The sequence below is a fragment of the Oncorhynchus gorbuscha genome, linkage group LG06, assembly GCF_021184085.1.
Source record: "Oncorhynchus gorbuscha isolate QuinsamMale2020 ecotype Even-year linkage group LG06, OgorEven_v1.0, whole genome shotgun sequence".
In the NCBI taxonomy this organism is placed as follows: domain Eukaryota; kingdom Metazoa; phylum Chordata; class Actinopteri; order Salmoniformes; family Salmonidae; genus Oncorhynchus; species Oncorhynchus gorbuscha.
The window spans coordinates 21,592,777-21,605,568 of record NC_060178.1 but is presented as its reverse complement, the minus strand read 5'-3'; the positions used below and the strand labels follow the sequence as shown (position 1 = coordinate 21,605,568).

At 46.6% G+C, this 12,792-nt stretch overlaps 2 protein-coding genes across 2 annotated transcripts; both read left to right on the top strand.

Annotated features, from left to right (window-relative positions):
- Positions 1 to 1,596: 1,596 nt before the first annotated feature.
- On the top strand, positions 1,597 to 4,858 carry LOC124037051 (ankyrin repeat domain-containing protein 24-like). The gene is made up of 4 exons (XM_046351678.1): positions 1,597 to 2,059; positions 2,191 to 2,272; positions 2,781 to 2,953; positions 4,736 to 4,858. The coding sequence occupies exons 1-4, from the start codon at positions 1,877 to 1,879 to the stop codon at positions 4,814 to 4,816; spliced, it is 519 nt and encodes a 172-aa protein (XP_046207634.1). The 5' UTR covers positions 1,597 to 1,876; the 3' UTR covers positions 4,817 to 4,858.
- Positions 4,859 to 8,814: 3,956 nt separating this feature from the next.
- Positions 8,815 to 12,071, top strand: LOC124037050. The gene is made up of 3 exons (XM_046351677.1): positions 8,815 to 9,280; positions 10,293 to 10,601; positions 10,871 to 12,071. Exons 1-3 carry the CDS (start codon positions 9,236 to 9,238, stop codon positions 11,135 to 11,137), a joined length of 621 nt encoding a protein of 206 aa, XP_046207633.1. The 5' UTR covers positions 8,815 to 9,235; the 3' UTR covers positions 11,138 to 12,071.
- Positions 12,072 to 12,792: the final 721 nt, after the last annotated feature.

Sequence of the window (12,792 nt, the reverse complement as noted above, 5' to 3'; positions counted from 1 at the left end):
GTGTAGGTCAGCCCTGATGCTGGCCTGGTTTTTGTGGTGTAGGTCAGCCCTGATGCTGGCCTGTGAGAGTGACAGTGCAGAGACAGTGGAGGTGTTGCTAAGGGGGGGGGGCTAACCCACCGATGGCCGACGCCTTTGGACACGACGCAGCCCACTACGGCATAACCGCCGGCAACCAGCGCATCGCACAGCTTCTGCAGAACTGTCTTCCAGGTGACCCACGGTAACCTCCTGCTGACTGAAGCAGGGTTGGGCTCAATTCCTTTTAAATTTGGATTTTGTTGAGTTGGAACTTCAATCCATTTCTTGACTGAACTGACTTGAAATTAAATTGAGCGAAACCTTGCTCTGCTACCCTTTAGGCCCAGTCTGGGGCTCCATTCTGGGCCCTGGTAGAATGGTGGATATAATTATAATTGATAGAACAGACCACATTCCCTGCTGGTTATACCAGGGGCCATATTTGGTGTACAATTTCAAATGTTCAATTAATTAACATTGGCAACTACTACAACACTTTGTATGCTATTTAATGTACTGTACCAGAATCCATGGATCATAATCCTTTCTATCAGTGGTAATTCTATGGCCGAGTCTATGGCCCTACTCTGGTCCCCCAGGAAATGGCTGTAATGTGAGGAAGTGGATGAAGTAAAGGGGACAGCTGGGGGTAATTGTAAAAGCCTGAAACAGAGAGGCTTGCTGCACTTTTATCTTCAAACAAAGGCTTGGTGATTTACAAAAAACAGATGTGTGCTTCGTTTGAAATGGAGATGAATGGAAGCAGAGCAGTTCCTGAAATGTCTCTGATGTATCTGTGATATATGAGGACTCTTGTGTCTTACAGCTTACAGTAGGGCTGTGTGGTGTTATACTGACTGCTACGTTATACAGGAGGATTTTTATGAGCCGGTATGCTTCTTAGCTAGAACTACAGTGTGTATGTGCGTGTGTGTGCAAGTATTGAATCTCAATGGACCAGAGGTTAAAAAGATTTGCCTTTTGTCTCTCCCCATGCATACATAGCCGCTGAGGACAATGGCGAGGAGGTACCTGACGACTCAGCTTTTCATTTTCACTCACTACACATTCAGTACATGTGAAAACATAACACAAATATTTCTAGATTGTACGTAATAGAATTTACAACATAAGAAGGAACACCAACTTATTATCCCATTTTCAATCTACAACAACATCTTTTGAACAACAACAGCTGAAGTAACATCACACATTAAAAGCTAATTTCACAACGTTTTGGGCTACAGTACTGCCTGGCTTTGCTTTTGTCCTTGCTGCTATTTCTCTCCTGTTCCCCTGTTCCTTCTGCTTGTCTGTGTCTCCAGAGGCAGCCCCCACCTCCCCCTCTTCTGCCAGGGGGGACCACCACCTGCAAGAGGAAAGCCCCTCTTCCACCTCGCTCCCCTCCCCAGGTACGAGGCCAACTCCAGAGATGGATAAAATACTTTATATATGATTCTTACTAACTCTAACTTATGCTAGGCTGTGATGATCATAATCATACTTACTTTAATAACAATGTTCCAGGACTCTCCACCCCTACCTTCTCCTGCCCCCCAGAGCTATCCTCCCCCTGCCTCTCCCTCAGCTCAGTCTCTAGAGACACGGCACTCTAATCAGGCCAACCTCGTGAGTTACTTCCCCTGCCACGGCATACTGTATGCATAGCACCTAAGCATACAGGAGATAAAATAGGCTTATATTTATGGTATACAACACAACTCAATTCAAAGGATTCATCTTTAGATATCAATTTTGAAGAGCACTATTCATGACTAAAGTAACAGACGATACATACATTTACATTTAAGTCATTAGTGAATCACTATCTACTGCATTACATTTGAGACTGCTAATGAGTATGGTGCTGCTGTTTGACTGTGATACCACTGATATGCATTTCCTTGTGTGTGTCTGTGAGACGGAGAATGAGGTTTTTGAGGAGATCCGAAGGCTGTGTCTGGAAAGGGGGAGTCTGCTCCAGAAGATTAAAGGTCTGGAGCAGCAGCAGAACAGCGCACCCACTGCCTTGAAGGAGGTACTGCATGCACGGTTCATTTCCCAGCCTGAGATAAAGCTCAAACCCCCATTCCTTGGAAACTTCTCATATATCTGAAAGGATGTTAGAAATCTGGTAATAGCTGTACACTCACTGTCTCCCTGTGCTAGCTGACCCAGCTGAGAGAGTGTCTGGAACAGGCGGAGGCAGAGCGGGACAGGCTACAGACTGAGCTGGAGGAGCTGAAGGCAGGTCAGGTTATCGGAACCAGTGTGTGGGGGGAGAGAGGGAATGCTGCTGGCAAATTGTTACAGATGCCGTATCTTAATTTTTGTCTTAATTTTTGTCCCAGTTTCTTACAGCAGAAAAAATAATCCTGCAGCAACAGGAAATGTGAATTATTACGTATGTGGATTATAATGAATGGACATTGTTTGTAGGGCTTAATACATTCTTTGTTTGTGCAAATCGTGTCTGAAATAAGGAGGAAATTACAAACGTGGAAGCCTTTTTAAACCCCAAATACACTACAAGCTTGCAATTCCTGCAACAACAGGATGATCAGATTAAGATACGGCATTTGTATATTTGTTAAATGGACCAAATGTTGGATGGATGTATGGACTAGGTTGTAGAACCCTCATGAGTCATACATCATAACTAGATGAATTTCACTCAAATTCTACTGCCATGGTAATGGCTGATGTTTTGCAATATGTTTGACAAAATATGACATTGATTTACCCCGTATATCTTGAAGGTGTTGAGAAGCTGCTCTCCAGGCGGTCCAGAAAGTCTCCCTCTGCTCTGGAGGAGGCAAACTTCCCGAACTCCACCTCTCCTGGTCCTGCAGACCCAGACACTGTGGCTGAGCTATGCAGACAGGTGGATGAGCTGACCACACAGAACCAGGAGCTGGTCCTCAAAGTGCATGTAAGAACACAAACACACACACACACACACACACATACACGCCATCAGCTGATTCATTGATAAAATGGGGTTATCAAAAGGTCATCCAGACCCAGTCAGCAGATGATGATGGACTGGTTCAAGGATGGCTGAACAGCGTCAGATTGGACCGTTTGTCATATCACCACTTTATAGGTCTATGATGAAGCAGTACCTTGGTATAAATAGAATAATAGCATCACACAGAGACTTGGTGCAGGCTTTCTTCACTAACTGGGTCATGGTCTGTACAAGTAGACAGAATTAGGACAAAGGGTTACAGCCAATGTGTAGTGAAAAGTATAGTGAACAAAAATATGAAGGCAACATGCAACAATTTCAACGATTTTACTTAGCTACTTAGCTTAGCTTTTACTTAGCTACATATAAGGAAATAAGTCAATTCAAATAAATTCATTAGGCCCAAATCTATGAATTTCACATAATTGAACAGGGGCGCAGCCATTGGCCCACCCACTTGGGAGCCGGGTCCACCCACTGGCGAGCCAGGCCCAGCCAATCAGATTGAGTTTTTCCCTACAAAATAGCTTGATTACGGACAGAAATACTCCTCAGTTTCATCAGCTGTCCGGGTGGCTGGTCTCAGACGATCCCGCAGGTGAAGAAGCCGGATGTGGAGGTCCTGGGCTAGTGTGGTTAAACGTGGTCTGCCGTTGTGAGGCCCGTTGGACGTACTGCCAAATTGGGGGCAGTTTATAGTAGAGCAACAGCTCTGGTGGACGTTCCTGCAGTCAGCATGCCAATTGCACATTCCCTCAAGAATTGAGACATCTGTGGTATTGTGCTGTGTGACAAAATGGGTCATTTTAGAGTGGCCTTTTATTGTCCCCAGCACAAGGTGCACCTGTGTAATGAGCTGTTTAATCCGTTTCTAGATATGCCACACCTGTCAGGTGGAAGGATTATCTTGGTAAAGGAGAAATGCTCACTGACAGGGATGTAAACAAATTTGTGCACAACATTTGAGAGAAATAAGCTTTTTGTGTATATGGAACATCTTTTATTTTAGCTCATGAAACATGGGACCAACATTTTACATGTTGCGTTTCTATTTTTATTCCGTGTATTTAAACCCTGGCTTGCTGATGCTATTTATTGGCCATTGAGAGGCTTTGAACCCACTGGTCGCCCCCATATTGACACTCCCCAGTACGTAACAGTCCTCCATAGGCATGAATGGAATTCTACAGTATTTCAATTAAATGCTTAAAGGTCAAAATTACATTTGTTTTTTGTTGTTGTAGTGAGGACAGTAACACTAGTTATCTCTAAAAATTATACTTTCAGGGAAATGTTTTAATATATTTAGTATTTTTTTATTTGTATTAAGGTGTCTGCAATAGAATAAACATGGCAAAAACTAATGTAGATATTAATACATGCATTTCTATAGCTTCCTATTTTCTACAATGGTGAGGGCTTGCCAAGATGGAGGCACAGTGGCTTCAACACATTGCCTCCTATCAACCATCTAGTGTACTGTATATATAAATAATTGGTTATAACCAGGCTAACATTGGAAGGTTTGTCTGTGACTGTGTGTGAGGGGCAGCAAGGATGGTGGTACAGCACAAAAGCTAACTATGAAGCTGTCATGAAGGAAGAGGAGAGGAAGCAGTTCTGTGAATGTTGAATTGTGACATAAAAATAGGATGCTTGACTTATGAGACACATCACAACTGTTAGCGAAGAAAGAAACACCTTACTGATTATTTCTGTACTGTGATTTTGTGTGGTTTGCAGATGCTGGAGATGTTTGAGAAGGATGACCCTGACATGCAGACAACCGGCCCAGACTTTGTCCCCACGGCCCTGTATGACTGACTCAGGAGGGAGTTTGAAGCTCTACAGGAGCGCTACTCCCAGGCCCAGGCTTCATCTGAGGCCTCCAGCATGGCGGGAGAGGGGTAAGGATTATCACCTACAACACCAGCCCCACTGTATACCCTCTGGATAAGAGTATCTGCTAAATTACTAAAATGTCACATTTACATCACTCACTAAGGTTAGAGTTCAATTTGTAGAGGTGCCCTGGGGTGGACTACAGTAATATATTAACATGGACACCCCCAGAAGGCTTCAACAGTCCTATTTTAGACTCTTTAAGCCCACTAAAGAGTCAATATGTAATTTGAACCCTGCCAGCCACAGTAAACTGGAAACCACAAATCCTAAGGCTACATTCATTGTAGCTGGGGGTTTTAACAAAGCTAATCTGAAAACAAGACTCCTTAAATTCTAACAGCATATCGATTGTGCTACCAGGGCTGGTAAAAAACTGGATCATTGTTATTCTAACTTCTGCGACACAAATAAGGCCCTCCCCCGCCCTCCTTTTGGAAAAGCTGACCACGACTCCATTTTGTTGCTCCCAGCCTATAGACAGAGACTAAAACAGGAAGCTCCCGCGCTCAGGTCTGTTCAACGCTGGTCCGACCAATCTGATTCCACGCTTCAAGCTATCACGTGGATTGGGATATGTTCCGCATTGCGTCAAACAACAACATTGATGAATACACTGATTCGGTGAGCGAGTTTATTAGCAAGTGCATCGGCGATGTCTTACCCACAGCAACTATTAAAACATTCCCAAACCAGAAACCGTGGATTGATGGCAGCATTCGCGCGAACCACTGCTTTTAGCCAGGGCAAGGTGACCGGAAACATGACCGAATACAAACAGTGTAGCTATTCCCTCCGCATAGCAATCAAACAAGCTAAGCTTCAGTATAGAGACAAAGAAGAGTCACAATTCAACGGCTCAGACACAAGAGGTATGTGGCAGGGTCTACAGTCAATTACAAAAAGAAAACCAGCCCCGTCGCGGACCAGGATGTCTTGCTCCCAGACAGACTAAACAACTTCTTTGCTCGCTTTGAGGACAATACAGTGCCACTGACACGGCCCGCTACCAAAACCTGTGGACTCTCCTTCACTGCAGCCAACGTAAGTAAAACATTTAATCGTGTTAACCCTCGTAAAGGCGGCAGGCCCAGACGGCATCCCCAGCCGCGTCCTCAGAGCATGCACAGACCAGCTGGCTGGTGTGTTTACGGACATATTCAATCAATCCTTAACCCAGTCTGCTGTTGCCACATGCTTCAAGAGGGCCACCATTGTTCCTGTTCCCATGAAAGCTAAGGTAATTGAGCTGAACGACTTCCGTCATCATGAAGTGCTTTGAGAGACTAGTCAAGGATCACCTGCACCCTACCTGACACACTAGACCCACTCCAATTTGCTTACCGCCCAAATAGGTCAACAGACGAAGCAATCGCAACCACACTGCGCACTGCCCTAACCCATCTGGACAAGAGGAATACCTATGTGAGAATGCTGTTCATCGACTACAGCTCAGCATTTAACACCATAGTACACTCCAAACTCATCATCAAGCTCCCTGGACCCTGGGTCTCGACCCCGCCCTGTACAACTGGGTAATAGACTTCCTGACGGGCCGCCCCCAGGTGGTGAGGGTAGGTAACAACATCTCCACCCCGCTGATCCTCAACACTGGGGCCCCACAAGGATGCGTTCTGAGCCCTTTCCTGTACTCCCTGTTCACCCACGACTGCGTGACCATGCACGCCTCCAACTCAATCATCAAGTTTGCAGACGACACAACAGTGGTAAGCTTGATTACCAACAATGACGAGACGGCCTACAGGGAGAAGGTGAGGACCCTCGGAGTGTGGTGTCAGGAAAATAACCTCACACTCAACGTCAACAAAACAAAGGAGATGATCGTGGACTTCAGGTAACAGGAGAGGGAGCACCCCCCTATCCACATCGACGGGACAGTAGTGAAGAGGGTAGTAAGTTTTAAGTTCCTCTGCGTACACATCATGGACATACTGAATTGGTCCACCCACACAGACAGCGTGGTGAAGGCGCAGCAGCACCTCAGGAGGCTGAAGATAATTGACTTGTCACCAAAAGCACTCACAAACTTTTACAGATGCACAATCGAGAGCATCCTGTCAGGCTGTATCGCCGCCTGGTACGGCAACTGCTCCGCCCACAACCGTAAGGCTCTCCAGAGGGTAGTGAGGTCTGCACAACGCATCACTGGTGGCAAACTACCTGCCCTCCAGGACACCTACACCACCCGATTTCACAGGAAGGCCATAAAGATCATCAAGGACAATAACCACTCGAGCCACTGCCTGTTCACCCCGCTATCTATCATCCAGAAGGCGAGGTCACTACAGGTGCATCAAAGCAGGGATCGAGAGACTGAAAAACAGCTTCTATCTCAAGGCCATCAGACTGTTAAACAGCCACCACTAACATTGAGTGGCTGCTGCCAACATACTGACTCAACTCCAGCCACTTATTAATGGAAAAGGTTATGTAGAAATGTTATCACTAGCCACTTTAAACAATGCCACTTAATATAATGTTTACATATAATAATAATAATAATAATATAATAATAATAATAATAATAATAATAAATGCCATTTAGCAGACGCTTTTATCCAAAGCGACTTACAGTCATGTGTGCATACATTCTACGTATGGGTGGTCCCGGGGATCGAACCCACTACCCTGGCGTTACAAGCGCCATGCTCTACCAACTGAGCTACAGAAGGACCACATTACTCATCTGATATGTATATACTGTACTCTATACCATCTACTGCATCTTGCCATCTTTATGTAATACATGTATCACTAGCCACTTTAAACAATGGCAGTTTTATATGTTTCCCTACCCTACATTACTCATCTCATATGTATATACTGTACTCTATATCATCTACTGCATCTTACCTATGCCGTTCTGTACCATCACTCATTCAAATATTTTTATGTACATATTCTTTATCCCTTTACACTTGTGTGTATAAGGTAGTTGTTGTGAAATTGTTAGGTTAGATTACTCGTTGGTTATTACTGCATTGTCGGGAACTAGAAGCACAAGCATTTCGCTACACTGTCATTAACATCTGCTAACCATGTGTATGTGACAAATAAAATTTGATTTTATTGTAATTGAAGATTCTAACACAATATGCCAACCATAGGTAAGCCTCTCACTTCACTTCAGTTCTGATGTTTATTTTTTTCACCTCCAGGTGTGAGGAGACTGTGGAGGGAAGAGGAGAGGGAGAGACAGGGGCAGAGGAGAAGGAGGGGACAGAGGGGAAGGGGAAGGAGGTGACTGAGGATGAGAGCAGTGATGAGCTGAGGGAGAGGCTGTGTGGCAAGGAGGAGCAGCTGGCCCACTCCCAGTCTGAGCTGGAGAGGCAGCTGGCCCACTCCCAGTCTGAGCTGGAGGAGCTGAGAGAACAGGTGCACCTGGGGTATATTCTGGGGAACAGGCAGGGGGAATGGGGGGTGAGAGAGAGACCCCTCCCCAGGGGCAGCGGCGAGGTGGTGATCCTGGAGACTCAGCAGCTGAGAGAGAGGGTGAGGGAGCTGGAGGAGGCGCTGAAAGAGAGAGGGGGACAAGGAGAGGGACAGAGGGAGGAAGCGGGCCTGAGGGAGGTAGAGGGGGAGGGACAGAGGGAGGAAGCGGGCCTGAGGGAGGTAGAGGGGGAGGGACAGAGGGAGGAAGCGGGCCTGAGGGAGGTAGAGAGGGGGAGGGACAGAGGGAGGAAGCGGGCCTGAGGGAGGTAGTGGGGGAGGGACAGAGGGAGGAAGCGGGGGAGGGACAGAGGGAGGAAGTGGGCCTGAGGGAGGTAGAGGGGGAGGGACAGAGGGAGGAAGCTGGCCTGAGGTAGGTAGAGGGGGAGGGACAGAGGGAGGAAGCGGGCCTGAGGGAGGTAGAGGGGGAGGGACAGAGGGAGGGAGAGCGCAGAGGACAATGACACAGTCAAACAGCTGGGAAAGAAAGTGGAGGAACTACAAGCGGCCCTGGAAAAGAAAGGGACAGAAACAGAGTTTGAAAAGGAGGACAGAGGGGAGAGTGAGAGGGTGAGGAGCCTCAGGGAGAGGGTGAGCGAACTGGAGGCCACCCCGGCGGAGAGCAAAGAGTCAGGGAGAGCTGGGGGAAAGAGAGAGAGAGTGGTAGAGCCAGACCGAGAGGTGTTGCGTAGGCTCCAGAGCCGTGTGGTGGAGCTGGAGGGGAAGCTGAGGGACTGTGTTCCCCATTCGGAGTTGGACGAGGTGCAGGTGACCCTGGTCTGCAGTGTGAGCAGCTGGCCAGGGAGAGATCCGAGGCCAGCCTGAGACTGAACGAGGCCCAACTGGAGCTGGAGAGACTACGGCCAACCAGCCCCACACACTGTCAGGGAGATGAGGAAGAGAGGTCGGAAGGGTCAGAGCCCGCCATCACATCAGGTATGTTTTTCCCTGGTGTCAACCTGGTGTCCTGTTACTAATCAGGTTTCCATCAAACCATTTCATGCAGTTGAATTACCTTATGCATGAAAAAAGTAATGACCGGGCTGTTGGAAACCGGAAATCCCGGAACAATTTCATAATTGTCTGCAGATTTTTTTTAAATTCGACATTGTGGGTTCTTTTTATGTCTGTAAAATTGATTATGCAAAAAACATCGGAGGAAAAGCCTTTATGCAAAAATATTGATATAATAACCATCATATCGAAATAAAGTTGGAGTCACGCAATGATATGTTGTGACTCTGTTTATTGCAGTTTATTAGGCTACAGATGAAATGACCCCCCAAAATGATCTTGCTTTTATCCATAATAATCTCATCATGTAGACTAGCCTACCAGCTCTGTATCTGCAAGCTGTTGGCTAGAGCACTTGTTCCAAGACCAGAGTGCGCACGTTTGCCATTTAAGGTTTTTGTGGGAAAAAAAACCTTGGTAGAGTTGAAAATGCGATGGAATCCCATTTAACTTTATCCGCAAAAGTTAGTTTCATGTGCACTACTTTATCATGCACAGCCGTTTATCTGCAGCAAGTCAGTATGATGGAAACACATCTCTGCTGGGAAATATGCATGAAATCTGTCGTCAATTGGATGGAAACCTAGCTACTCCGCTATTATAATGTTCTCTGTCACTTATCATAAAATGTTGCTCTCTTTGGGGCATAAGGACAAGTGATTTTACTGTAGTTAATTACGGTGGTAAGCTGTAAATAACTACTTTATAACCATTCATTTACTTTCACTTCCAACTGGGCACACACTGGTTAAATCAACGTTGTTTCCACATTATTTCGAAGAAATTACATTGAACCAATGTGGAATAGATGTTGAATTAACATCTGACCCCAGTGGGTTCTGTCCAATCAGAGCTCTTTCTTAGCTTTGCGTGGTGATACTTCTCACCAATAAGAGCACTCTCTACTTCTGTGATATTTCTTCTCTAATATCAGTGCTCCCTGAGACGGGTGAGAGAGGAACTGGAGGTGGCTAGGCAGGAAGCAGCTCAGGCTCAGGACTGTCTGTGTGCGGAGCGTGAGGGTTGGTCTCAGGACACCCTGCACCTGAGACATGCAGTACCCTTGTCCCAACACACAGAGGCGCTGACGGCTCTGTCGGAGCAGCTGGCCCAGACAGCCCAGGAACTGCAGGCGGAGAGGGCTTTGCGATGCCACGCCCAGACAGAGACGGCCAGGCTGGATGCCCAACTACAGGCCACACAACAGGACCTTATACCCTGGGAGGAGCATGACAAAGTTAAGGTTAGCTTCAAATGGTATTCTAGCAAATGGCAAGAATGAGCTGTTAGACTCAAATCATACTATGTTGAGGTCCTAAGTGAATGGACATTAGGCTTTTATTTAAAAATCTACAAATTGTAGATAAAAAATCAAGGGGTTGTGCAATCAATATAATTTGGCACTAATAACAACCCTTCTGTCATCATGTATGACCCACAATCAATTACTGTAGCCTAAAAGTACTAGGAAAGCACCCTCACGTTGTGTTTGTTGTCCCTGCTGTGTGTCAGGCGGAGCTGCAGCGCTCCCTGCAGGCCAGTGAGAACAGTGCGGCGGAGGCCAAGGAGGCTTTGAGTGTGAAGGAGACAGAGCTGAGAGACCTGAGGTCCCAGAAGGCTGTGGAACAGGGCCTGGTGTCCAAGGAGGACCACGAGTCCCAGCGCCTCTCACTGCAGGCCGAGATCAACGCATTCACCGCCCAATTCAACAACCTCACACGCAAACACAAGAAGACTTGTTGTATTTGTTCCTGTTCACCAAAATACAGAGAATTGTAACAAAGTTCGAGACTGAAACCTTAACTCAAGAGTTAACCACAAGCCACATGTTACTGACTACACATTGGACTGATGTGCACCAGGGCTTCCTTTCTCCTAGCATTAGTTATGTGTGTGTTCTATACAGGATCTCCTTGCCACCTTTCCTTTCATGGCCATCGACGTGCTCTCCCTCCTCCACTTGTCTTTATCTCTCCTCACTCCCCCCTCTTTCCCTCTCTCCCCTGACTCCCTCCCAACAGGTGTTCCAGGTGCAGCGTGAGGCTCTGTTTAAGAGTGAGTGTCAGGTGGCCGAGGCTCAGCTTGCCACGGCGCAGCAGCAGCTGGCTGACCTGCAGGCCCAGTCCAGCCACGTCCAGGAGCTCCACAAAGACATCCAGGACTCCCAGGCCCTGGTCAAGGAGAAGGACCGCAAGGTAAGACTGAGACACAAATGATAGAAGTCAAATTTTGCGACAATGTCCTTTATTCAAAATCAACCCCTAGCCCCTCCCCCTTCGCCTGGCTACCCATCCACATCACTCTGGTCAAACACCACACCAACTAACATTTATTCTACATGATGAGTCTGGATTTGATCTCCTCCCTGACGACTTTTCAAATGCGAACACATTGAAACCATTCTGATTGATCCCTAAAAAAACGATGGGTTGGGCCAGAGCCTGAACACACGTGGGAAAGCGTTTCGTAAATAGAAATAGGCTTTGATACTCTGATTGGTTACAGACGATCCAATCGCTGATGACTTGTTTTGTACAACGCCCCTCACTTTTACGTCAGCAGAAACAGCTTCTACAGTTGCGGTCACAGACTGAATGTACAGTGCATTCGGAAAGTATTCAGACCCCTTGACCTTTTCCACATTTTGTTACGTTACAGCTTTATTCTAAAATGTATAAAATAATGTTTTCCCCTCATCAATCTACACACAATAACCCATAATGACAAAGCAAAAACAGTTTTTTAGACATTTATGCACATTTACTTAAGTAGTCAGACCCTTTACTCAGTACTTTGTTAAAGCACCTTTGGCAGTGATTCAAATCTTCTTGGGTATGACGCTACAAGGTTGGTACACCTGTATTTGGGGAGTTTCTCCAATTATTCTCTGCCGATCCTTTCCAGCTCTGTCAGGTTGGATGGGGAGCATCGCTGCACAGCTATTTTCAGGTGTCTAGAGATGCTTGATCGGGTTCAAGTCCAGGCTCTGGCTGGGCCACTCTAGAACATTCAGAGACTTGTCCCGAAGCCACTCCTGTGTTGTCTTGGCTGCCCCAATCTGTGGTCCTGAGCGCTCTGGAACAGATTTTCATCAAGGATCTCTCTGTACTTTACTCCATTCATCTTTTCCTCAATCCTGACTAGTCTCCCAGTCCCTGCTACTGAAAAACATCCCCATAGCATGATGCTGCCACCACCAAGCTTCACCGCAGGGAAGGTGCTATGTTTCCTCCAGACATGATGCTTGTCTTTCAGGCCAAAGAGTTCAATCTTGGTTTCATCAGACCAGAGAATCTTATTTCTCATGGTCTGAGAGTCTTTAGGTGCCTTTTGGCAAACTCCAAGCGGGCTGTCATGTGCCTTTTACTGAGGAGTGGCTTCAGTCTGGCCACTCTACCATAAAGGCCTGATTGGGGGAGTGCTGCAGAGATGGC